This window comes from Cajanus cajan, chromosome 10 (assembly GCF_000230855.2).
Source record: "Cajanus cajan strain Asha chromosome 10, NIPB_CcT2T_4, whole genome shotgun sequence".
Lineage (NCBI taxonomy): Eukaryota > Viridiplantae > Streptophyta > Magnoliopsida > Fabales > Fabaceae > Cajanus > Cajanus cajan.
In genome coordinates this window covers 21,913,352-21,925,260 of record NC_138526.1, presented here as the reverse complement: position 1 = coordinate 21,925,260, position 11,909 = coordinate 21,913,352, and the positions used below count along the sequence as shown (strand labels likewise).

At 31.4% G+C, this 11,909-nt stretch overlaps 2 protein-coding genes across 3 annotated transcripts; both read left to right on the top strand.

The window, feature by feature from the left end:
* Positions 1 to 2,909: 2,909 nt before the first annotated feature.
* LOC109796759 (uncharacterized) lies at positions 2,910 to 10,616 on the top strand. 2 transcript variants are annotated; one of them, XM_020356537.3, is made up of 13 exons: positions 2,910 to 3,044; positions 3,173 to 3,301; positions 3,393 to 3,519; positions 4,319 to 4,446; positions 4,538 to 4,607; positions 4,707 to 4,809; positions 6,094 to 6,211; positions 6,293 to 6,374; positions 6,849 to 6,910; positions 8,515 to 8,587; positions 8,708 to 8,788; positions 9,180 to 9,260; positions 10,205 to 10,616. In XM_020356537.3, the coding sequence occupies exons 2-13, from the start codon at positions 3,267 to 3,269 to the stop codon at positions 10,367 to 10,369; spliced, it is 1,125 nt and encodes a 374-aa protein (XP_020212126.1). In that variant the 5' UTR covers positions 2,910 to 3,044; positions 3,173 to 3,266; the 3' UTR covers positions 10,370 to 10,616. The 2 variants fall into 2 exon arrangements, with proteins under 2 accessions (XP_020212126.1, XP_020212128.1); XM_020356539.3 differs by having other exon boundaries at positions 2,914 to 2,995.
* A 111-nt stretch (positions 10,617 to 10,727) lies between these two features.
* On the top strand, positions 10,728 to 11,350 carry LOC109796760 (photosystem II 5 kDa protein, chloroplastic). The gene has a single exon (XM_020356540.3). It carries the CDS (start codon positions 10,874 to 10,876, stop codon positions 11,183 to 11,185), a length of 312 nt encoding a protein of 103 aa, XP_020212129.1. The 5' UTR covers positions 10,728 to 10,873; the 3' UTR covers positions 11,186 to 11,350.
* The last annotated feature ends 559 nt before the right edge of the window (positions 11,351 to 11,909 follow it).

Genomic DNA, 11,909 nt, shown 5'->3' with positions numbered 1-11,909 from the left:
GTAAGTGAAGCTGGAGAGCCAGGAGTGGTCGAGAATACTTGGGGAATCAGAAGTGGTTTAAGAATACTAGAGATGGTGAGTGAAGCTAGCCAACCAGGAGTGGTTGAGAATACTCGTGACTAGGAGTGGTCGTGACTTGGGTGGTCTAGAATACTTAGGGCCTGGAGAGGTCGATAATACTTGGACCAGGAGTGGTTCTTACCTGGGTGGTCCATAATACTCAATGCTAGCTTGAAGAGGCTGATAAGAAGATACTAGCGTTGATGAGTGAAGTCAACGGGCCAGAAGTGGTCAATAATACTTGTACTTAATTGTTTATCTAGTGGAACCCTTCAGTTGAAGGAAACTAGACGTAGCTCAGTTGAGCGAATGAGTATAAAAATGATTGCATTGTTTTGATTATATTTCAGACGCAAACTCTTCTTAATTGACATATCATGTTGAAAACTTCGTCTACTGTCTATTCTTCATTAAAACTTTAATCATTTTAATCATTATTGTTATATGAAACATTTTCCTTCAACAGACGATAAATCTTCCAGACGCACTAATCTTATGTTAAGCAAATTCTGCATAACTATTTGGTATCTAAAAAGTGCATTGGACGAAGAACATTATTCTTGCAAAAATGGTTTAAATTTCCTTCCTACACACACACACATATTATTGGGGGTTCAAGATGTGGAGTCTTTTTTTTTTATATTTTTATTTATAATTTCTAAAAGTAAATTGCATGTGATTGTGATTAAAACTTAAAAATTTAAAGATTTAGTGAAATTCTCAATCAAGTTGATTGAGAGACTAGATGTATGTTACGGTGGTTCCTATATAAATATTGCACAAGTTATTCTTACCCTTTTTTGAATATTAATTGATTGCTTTATCCGAATATTATTCATGTAATATGTTTGGTTAATTGAAAGCATATCATGTAGGATAATTTAATTTGTATCTAGCATAAACCATTTCAACATCATTATCCTAAACTTGATTAAAATCAATTGAGTCAATTGAAAATTTTTAAAAAAGTTATATTTCAAGAAAGTTTCAAGAAGATTTTTAAATGATTCAATTCACTCTTCTCTTGAATAAAACCATCTTTTCTAACAATAACATGTATTAGAATCTATACTATATAAAAGGAAATATTTTTCTTTGATTTTCACATATTTTTAGACATTTATACCCTTTATATACAATATAGATTAATCTTTTTTCCTCTATCATATCTCTTAAGGATAAAAGAAAAAAAATAAGTATACAAAAAATTAATTTTTCATTTTACCAATAATAATCACTCACTTATATAAAATCACTTTTGATCTCTATTTTTGTTTAAGATTATTTTACCATTTTGTATTATTATTATTATTATATATAATTTTTAAACAAAATTCATACAAGCACACCTTTTTTCTACTAATATAAAATAATTTGCATATATACTAAAACATTAAAGGATAGGAAATTCATTTTCAAAGACTAACTTTAATTATTTGTCTACTTTCTATCTTTCTTCTTTTATTGTAATGCATTGATTATTGTGTTCTCATATTCAACTCACCTAAATCTATTGTAAGTAAAAAAAATAAAAATTTATTGGCCATTCTGATTTATACTAAATTTTCATATTATGCAAAAACAAATAAAATTGTTTATTTTTTTAGTATACTTTACATAAAAAAAAAGAGGTGCCAAAATTCATAAGAAGGAAAAAAATTCATCAATAGAAATGTTCGTTATAATAGCTAGCATAAAACAAAGCGTTTCGTGATTTCATGTATTTTCTTTACAAACAAAAATAAGAGTAAGTGATTAATAATAAGCTTTTGTATAGATGTAATCGTAAATGTAATTTTTAAAAAAAGATGAAAAGAAAAGGAGTAATTTGAAAGGTGATTATAAAGATAAAATTGTAAAAAAAAAATATGCACATCAAATAAAATATTTTTCTTTATTAATAATATAGATGTTGTTGACTTAATTTGAGTTTTTAATATATTAATAGAAAATGGTGTAAAAAAAATACTAATGGTAAAAAAAACAAAACTCCAAAATAGCCTCACATCATTTTAAAAAAGAAAAAAAGGTGAATATAAAATATTTAATATTTGTTAATGCTAATCAACATGTTAATTTTTGTTAAAAATTTATTATTAAATTAATATAAATGGGGTGGATTGTTATATTTAAATAATTTTAGACTAAATTATAATTTTGATCATTTTATTTTTATTAATCTGTAATTTTGGTCACTGTATTTTAAAATAAATATATCTAATTATTTTATTTTTAAAAATATAAAACTTTAGTCTTATTATTAATTTGATGTTCATTGATTATTAACTATTAATATTTTCACTAATTTATCATCACTTAAATAATATAATATTTAGTGATGTGGTATGCAAGAATAAAAATTTAAAAATAACATACAGAATATCATTATTTATATTTATTTTAAAAAGTGATTGATGTTTATTTTATTAATAAATTTTATTTGTATGTTTTTTAATTTTCAAATCTTATGTTAATAAACGTCATCTTACATCATATTAAAATTTAATGGTTAATAGATCTCAATTTTTTGAAAAAGCCAAAATTTAACATTTTTAAAATTAGAAAAACTGACATTATTTTAATAAAATATTTTTTATAATAACTTTCAGAATCAAAATGCATCTTATCTATTTAATTTATTTAATAAAAATATTTAAAAATTATTAATACTAGTTAAATAAATTAATGTTATACTTGATTCTCAAATTTCATAATCATAAATTGGTAAAAATAATAATTTTTTAATATTTTAAATTTAAAAATAAAATTATCTGAAAAAAAATACACCAAATAGAAATTATTCTTTATGTTATAAATTATAATCAAAAGTTAAAATTCTTCGGTCTTCACGCCCTCACATAGCACGAATGCGAGAGGGGTAAAACTAAAAACAGGGCACAACAAACGCGCTTCCCAAGTTCCAGTAGTTGCGGAGGTTAGAGTAATTTCCCTCCGGATTCTGCGACACCACTTTCGTCCTTTCTGTAATAAACCCTTTTCTACACGCTTCTCTTCAAATCCTCATTCACTAAACATCACATTTCATTTGTTTCGCTGTAACTTCCAATTTTTATTCGAATTCAAGTTCTAATGTTTTTGAAAATTTTTGCAGTTTCTTGGTGGGTGCATGCATCATAGAGGAATTTGTGCCGTCTAGGGTTTTTGCTGCTTTTGCTCAGAAGGAACAATCACCTTGTATAGCTGTGATGGTTGCAAATTTCTATTATCCTCCTTTGTTTAGGTGGGGTGGACCCTAGATGCGTGTCTCGGATTTTTGTTTGTGCTATATTGATGTTTTATGAATCTGGGTTTGTTGTTTCTTTGGATTCCAGTGTGGCTCCAATGATGGACTGGACTGATCATCACTACAGGACTCTGGCACGCCTCATATCCAAACATGCTTGGCTCTACACGGAGATGCTTGCAGCTGAAACAATTGTTCATCAAAAGGGTAATCTGGTAAGTTTGTAAACATGATTCTGGTTGTTAAAAAGGGAAAAACTTGGAAGGAATGATTTATGAATGACAATGTTGGTGGTTGCAATTGGCATGGACCAATTATGCTAAAAGCTTAAGCTGTTGGGTTGAGGCTTATTTATTGTTAAAAAGCTTACAGCTCAGCCTACAGTTACTTAGATGTATTGAGGGAGTGAAGAAGAGTTTTACTATTTTGTAAAGTGTATAGACATACCATTTTATTGATATCACCCTGATGTCAGTGGCAGAACTTCAGTGATTATGCACAGTATTGTGGTGTATAGACAATTACTTGCATTATTTATGCTCTTGTATCTCTATCTAACGCACCTTTTCATGCAAGAAACCTTTGGCTTTGAAGCTCGGATAATGCATAGGTGCATTATACCATAGGCTTAAACCTCTTGGCCATAGTGGATTTTGATATCATGTCAAATGACGAACTTCTCTAAAAACATAAACCATTAGATTAGACTATGACTTTATATTTATAACGCAATTAATAGTGTGCTCATAGTTATTGTGGTATAATATATTGCATAACTAGATATACAGGGATGTTTCTGATAGCCTTTATGTTTTAGTTCTGTATCTTTCAGAGTACAGTTTTCGAATGAAACACAAGTTGTTCTTCACCTTTGGGTTAAATAACAAAGTCCTCTGTTTATCTCATTGCAGTAGGTATATGTGTGTTCAGAAGGGCACAAATTGATGGGGCGATACCATTTCTGGTTAAATTGTTTCTGAAAAACCATTTATTCTTTTTGTCAATTTTTCTCAGGACAGATTCTTGGCATATTCTCCAGATCAACATCCTATTGTGCTTCAAATTGGAGGGAGTAATTTAGAAAATTTGGCTAAAGCTACTGAACTGGCGAATTCTTATTGCTATGATGAGATCAACTTCAAGTTTGTTTATTTTCTTATCACCTTAATTCATAGTGTTTCTTATTTTTATTAGTCTCTGATAGATCCATTATTTATTTTCAACATATACCAGTTGCGGATGCCCGAGTCCTAGAGTAGCTGGACGTGGATGCTTTGGTGTACGACTTATGCTTGATCCAAAGGTTAGAAAATCATCCATAATTGATGTGCAAACTTATTGAACATGTAAATTTTTTTCATCAATATGCACTAATGTAGAACTCTAATGTATACAAGGAAAGTTTGTTGCAGAGGCTATTTCATTAATTGCTGCCAATACAGATGTTCCTGTCAGTGTCAAATGTCGAATAGGTGTGGATGATCATGATTCGTACAATGAATTGTGTAAGGTCCTTCTTTAACATTTTTTGTCTATTACATTGAAAGGATGTAAAGTTAGGACTTTTGTATTGAGTTCATCCTCGGGGAGGAAGGTTGCACCCCTCAAAGGTCAAGGCACACCACAAGCCTTAGCTTAGGGCCTATAATGGTACTTACTACTTACAAATGACCCACCACTGCAATAAAGAACCTGATAGGAATGCCAGTAGAAATAAAGTTATTAAAAGAAAGTGTGACCCTAATTGCGACCTGCTGATAGAACCACACCATGAAGTTCTTAACCCAAGAACAAAGTAGAAGCTCTCACAAAGGAGGAATACTCAATTTAATCAATCTGTCAATTCTGCCTTGGTAGCGTACAAGAGATTCCTTTTTAAAGTCTAAGCTATACAAGTATACAACCCTTGAACTGAATTCCCACTAATCTTAATTTAATTCCCACTAGCATTAACTTCCCGCTAAGCTTTTATTTTCTACTAGAAATGACTTCACATTATCCCACTAACCATCACAATGGTTTATGAAGCTTAAAAACACTAAAATCTGACTTAGAAAATATCAAAAGACATCTGAATGTATTCCAACAAAAATAAATATGAAAATCACAGAGAAAAAAAAAGAAAAGAAAAATGGGCTTAATTAACTTTTCAGCCTAGAAACCAAGTAATCCATCCAAATAAAGTCTAGCCTATAGATGCATCTTTAGTATTGGGTGTTGAGCTTATTTGGTTCACCAAATTATTACCTTTAAGTTGGCTGAGAATAACAAATGTGGTAATTTTTGGATTGGGCTCTTGTTTAGTTGAACCTTCTTTATCTTGCAACTCCATGACCCGACATTGGAAAGCCTCTTTAACTTTTTTAGCTCTTGCTCTAGCCAATGGGCCTTCTATTGATTGCAAAGGATATTTGAAACTATTGGACCTTGATAGATTCACAAGCTTCATTTTTCACATGTAAGAAGCTTCGATTAGAGCTTTCCAAGGATATTTTTTACCAAACAAGTTATTTTGTTAAGACTCAAAGCTAGGTTAGTGCTTAACAAACATATCTGGAGGCCCCTCGGGGTTGAATGATTGTTATTTTACTTTTTACTAGTTCTCTATGTTTGATTGCTGGACAACAAGATGATCACATTTTTTGAAACAATTGTCATAAAATTGTATTGTTACTGATGCGATTTATAAGCCACAATTTTATGTTAGGTTACGATTTCTTTAAAATAATTGTGCCTTTGTTATTGAAGTTACATATTAGCCTTTGTGTCATAACTTTTGTATCCTTCAGGTGATTTCATTTACAAGGTTTCTTCTCAATCACCTGCTAAGCATTTCATAATTCACTCAAGGAAGGCACTGCTTAAGGGCCTAAACCCAGCTGAAAATCGGAGTATTCCTCCACTAAAGTATGTATCAGACTGACAGAAAATTTGATATTTATGGTCATTAAATATAGAATTGGAGATGATACACATTTTTTAATGCAGATATGAATACTTTTATGGCCTTTTACGGGACTTTCCTGACTTAACATTTACAATCAATGGTGGTATTACTAGTATTGATGAGGTAAGCTGTTATCTAACTGTTCATTATTTGTCATTGAGAATTGGTATTCATTATAGATAAATTTTCTTCTACAATATCTATTTCCTACTCTTTTAGTTCCTCCTTTCTGGCTTTTGAGATAGTTCAGTTTAGTCATGAATGTAATGAATCTATAGCCATTTTTGTTAATAGAATCAGCCTGATTATCAGCATTTTTTTTAATATTTAAAACTGCTACTATAATTACTCCATAACATTTCCTAATTTATTCTTTGTATTTATTTAATTAATTCTACAGTTTTGTATTGCTGTAAATTAGGGATTGCTGTAATTAAATATGGGCTGTTAAAAGTTTATTATTTAAATGACACTTTAGTCCTCTAGAAAGCCATTCAGTAAAAAATCTGTTAATTTTCTGGTATTGAAATTGTTTTTTTTTTCTTATTATAAGGTGCATTATGTTCTCATGCTTCTGTTTGTGGAATTCAACCGTAGGTCAATGGAGCTCTAAAGGCTGGGGCTCATGGTGTTATGGTTGGACGTGCAGCATACCATAAGTAAGTGTCAAATACAAAATTCCAACCCCTGTCCCTTTTGCCTGAGTGAAGTCTTGAATGCTTTCAAAAACCAGGAGTTTTCTATTCAATAAAAGGGGAACAAGTTTAGTCGTCAACTAACTCATAAAAAAATTGCCATATGATTTCAGAAAACAAAATGTAGATTATCTATTTTAAATCTGAAGCTGGACAAATAGTGGAAGTCGGTTTTCACCTTAAATATTTTTGGGAAGATCCCTTTATTTTTGAGTTTGACTGGAATTTTCTTCTGCACAATGAACAACCAGTGGTAGCAGAAGTTTTTTGAATTTCCATCCTGTTAACTGTTGCGACAAATTTTCCTTGGAGTTAATGCAATTTTATTGTTGCTAGATATGACTTCCCAACTGATAGATACTGGTTCAGAGAGCAGCAATTAACAAAAAGCAAAAGAGGGAATTTTATTGAATATCCTCCTCATATGCTGGAGTCTGGATCAGTGTAAGGTGTAACCCAAAGTGAAAAAAAAAAAAGCAAGATTGGCTTCCAATATTAGTCACTAGGATTAGGAATACCCAAAGCTAGCTAACTGACAAATTAACTGAATTCACTTACGATCTCTTCCTCTATTTACATCCAGCCTCTGCTACTGCAGTTAGATAGCCAACTGACTAGCAGCCATTTTGTATTCTCATTACCACCTTTATCTTTCTGGTTTTCTACATTGGGAAGCTAAATGTTGGCACTGTTGCAGTATGAAAACTCTAACAACTCTCACTATTAATGTGTTACAAGTCAGCAAAATGCTGAAATTATTTGTACCGCATGATCTCAAACAATTCATATACCGGAATATCATATTGTTTAAACCTTCTGAGAAATAGACAGCTGTTATGTATATCTTTTATTCGTGGTTAAAAGTCTTTATCCAATATGCATATCTGTCAAGAACCAAGCATCTAAAAGTTGTAAGCTCTTCGTTTGATTTCATTGAATCACCTTGTATACCTAATGCCTTTTAGTGCAAAATTGCAAATGTCCTTTAGGCCTAAGGGATGGACAAAGCAAAGCACTGGGTGATATACCTTTGATAGAACTGGATCAAAATATAGGAAATAAATAGAGTTTTATTAACAGAAATATCTGTCACTTGACCTGTATCAAAGAGATAATGAAGTGTGAATATAGACTTGTTTGAGACCTGGTCTCTCTCTCAATTCTGCACTAAAACCAAAGACTGCACCCACTCTATTCTCCCTTCTAGTTATACCTTGTTCCCCTTTCAGTTACAACTCTAACCTACTAATTGACAGTCCATCTGTCAGATTAACTACAACAAGTACTCTCTTATTAGTAAGATACAATACAAGAAACCTTCTGCAGAAATTTAATTGTTTTTAAGTATGAGGAGTGACAACGATACCTCTTTTGACATGTGCGGTTCTATTATCATGTCAATAATCAATTATCCTACTTTCTAAAAGCATAAAATTATTCGGTTGAAGTCTAGAAATAATTTTATTTATCTAATAATGTTTTTTTTCTGTTGATTGAACTCTCCTTCATATGGTTTAAATTGATTGATACTTTGAAGCTTGACTAATCATTGTTGATAATTTCAACAGCCCTTGGCATATTTTGGGACATGTTGATAGTGCAGTTTACGGTGCACCACGTAGTGATCTAACACGTCGTCAGGTTCAGTCACTGAAATTTTGAATAAGAATGGATTAAGCTGCATAAATTACTGACTTCACTTTTGGCACAACCTAGAGCATACTAATTTTTATTTTTATTCTTTTACCTCATCTCATCTAGGTCCTTGAGAAATATCAAATATACGGGGACTCAGTTGTACGAAAATATGGACTTGGGCCAACTGTGCGAGATATTGTGAAGGTGGGAACAGACAAATATGATCCATTAGTTCATTTCCATGCTTGATATTAATGAAAGTTCCTCTATAGTGTTATATAAGCTGATATAAAATAGAGGCATAATAAAGCTATATTTTTTTTTATATACAGTTAATCACTATATAGTTATACCCACATTTTTTTTTTATTTCTTATTCAAAGATAGGACATGCACTTTAAAGCCTTGATCAGTTAAGGGTTCCTGTTTTATATTGGTAGTTAAAAGATAGGACATGCACTGGAGGAGTTTTCCCCCCTCCATTTTTCCTCCCTCCCATTAGCATGAACCAAGTTGTATATCTATCAATGATATTTTAATTTTTACTTGCAGTTATAATTTGCTGTTATCTTATGAACATCATGTTTTACTGCAGCCTTTACTTGGTTTTTTCCATTCTGAACCTGGGAATGGGCTTTGGAAGCGCAAAGCAAATTCTGCTTTCCACACATGCACGGTATAGTTACCCTGAAAAATCTAATTATATGAGTGCTTAGAACAATACTTCACTTTATATTTAGATGAAGTTGTCAATGTGCAGGATTAACAAACTTCATCGTCAAGCAACTCTTACCTATTCTTAATTTTCTTTCCTTTTCCTTGATTTCTATTCATGGATATAAAGATGCTTGTTATGTGTTATGTTATAAAAGAAATTAACACCTATAGTTTAGGAAGTAATTAGTTAGCTGCTAATTGCACAATCAGGAAGTAATAAGACAGCTAATTAGGTCATATTCTGTCAGCAGATTTATTGCACATTCCGTTCTCAGTTGTAGTTGACTCATGCATATAGAAATGACCTAGGAATGTAATTTAATATTTAAAAAAATTCCTGTTCTTAGAATATGGAGTTGAGGCACCATAGTAAATATATCCATATCCTTCCAGTTCCATGTTGTATTAAGGAACCCTTTTCCCTTGTAACTCTGTAATGCAGTGCTCTTCCAGTAAAATTTTCAACCAAATGTTTGGACAAAATTCTGTTGGGGAACCCCATGTTCGATATCAGTTTCAATTTTAGATTAGACAGGAATAAAATGAACCAAAAACAAATTACAGAAATAAAAAGATGACGAGAGATTATGTAAACTCTGAGCTAGTGGAGTGATGTTCATGGCCAAAACAAGTCAAGATTTGCATATATTATAATAAATGTATTCTTTCGTCACTGTGTGATAATTAGGGACGTATACGTACTAATATAGCTGGATCGTTCTTTCCCTTTTATATATAAGGTGCTTTATGAAAAACTTGGTGCTATGCAGATATCATTTACCGGCTTTTAGTTATCTTGTGGCATAATTTTAAATCACATCTCTCCTTAGTTTACAGTAACTGTTTTTTATATTTCAGTCGTTGTATTGCTTCAAACACTAACTGAATTTTTGAACCACGCAGACAGTTAAATCATTTCTTGAAGAAACCCTTGTAGCAATTCCTGACTCAGTCTTGGATTCACCTTTTGGGGAACCACAATCTGGTCGTGGAGATCTTTTTGCTAACATTCACGGTTTACTGCCTACACCATACAGAGCAAGAGAAGTGGATGCCATTGCCATATAAATCCATCAGTTATTTATTATAGGCAATTGACTTAGATGTAATCCAACGATGTAGTTTAATTATAAACTAGGGGACTTCAATTCTTCGTGGCTTTTGCTTTTTTACTATTGATTTTGGTTAAATTTGTAATGTGGTAGTTCTGTTTAGAGGAATGTCGGGTGGCTCATATTACTCTAAATTAGATAAGGCCAACGTGGCATTATTTAAAAGAAAGGAAAAGGAAATGTCAAAGGCTGTAGAATCCTCATTTTTCTGATCCTTCTGATTCGCATTTCATGAAGCATCTACACACGCCCCACGACAACTAGGCTCCATTATATTATTAATTATTCTACATGGCAATAACTTATTGGTCATTTCATGAATGAGATAAGATATTGCTTGGTCCTACCTCCATGCCCTTTTTATGATTCACAATACATATATTCATCATTTGATAACTGCCTACACCATCGAAAGTAGCAGGGTGACTAGTTCAGTATTCAGATTTTTTACATAGCAAAAATGGCATCATTCACCATGACAGCCTCCATCCTTGGCAGCCCTGCTGTCACCAAGCAGTCAGCAGTGGCAACGCAGAGGAGACTCGTTGTTAATGCTGCCAGAGCTGTTGACGGGGAGAAGATCAGTTATGACAGTGACAAGGAGGGTAGCCATGGAAGGCGAAACCTGATGATTGTTGCAGCAGCAACTGCTGTTTCCTCTGTTGCTGGGATGGCAGTGGCAGAAGAGCCTAAAGCAGGTACTCCAGAAGCCAAGAAAAAGTATTCCCCAGTTTGCGTCACTATGCCAACAGCTAGGATTTGTCACAAGTGAGGGACTCGGTTTTTGGTTCTGATGATTGAAAATGTACATTGGGGTTGTGATGTTTTGATTGCATATGATCCTCACTGTACTAGATTAAAGTATAGACTTTGCTCTGTCTGTATTGTGGCCATTTTTAATGCATATCCAAGGATTCATTTGCTTAAGGAAGGAAAATATTATTAACTTTTATTTTCCGAAAACAATTTTCATTTTCAAATTTTCAGATTTAGAAAACATGCTTAGTTTGAGATCTTTCTTCTATTTTTAGAGAATATAAATGTTAAAAATGTGTTTGGTTTAATTATTTTCAATAATTTGAATTTTCCAAAATGTTTTTATATGAATTTTAAATAATAATTATAATATTAACATATCTATAGTTTTATTATAGAATAATTTATGAATAAATGTTTTAATACTATAGCCTATTTAAAAAACCATATTATATAACTTTTGGTATTTTTTTTTAATAAAATTCAACAATCTCACAATACATGATAATTGTATAATAAAAGTATTTATAGTATCGATGCATATCAATTAAATTCTTAAAATTATAAAAACATATAATTTTTATAATTTTAAAATGGTATTTTTAAAATTTTATCCATTAAACCTAGTCAATTCATACAATATTTTTCTTATCTCTAATCAAGTAAATCTAACTATTCTCAAGAATTAAAAATAATGTTAAGTTCATAATATAACATTTTCTTTCGAAAAATAATCAATG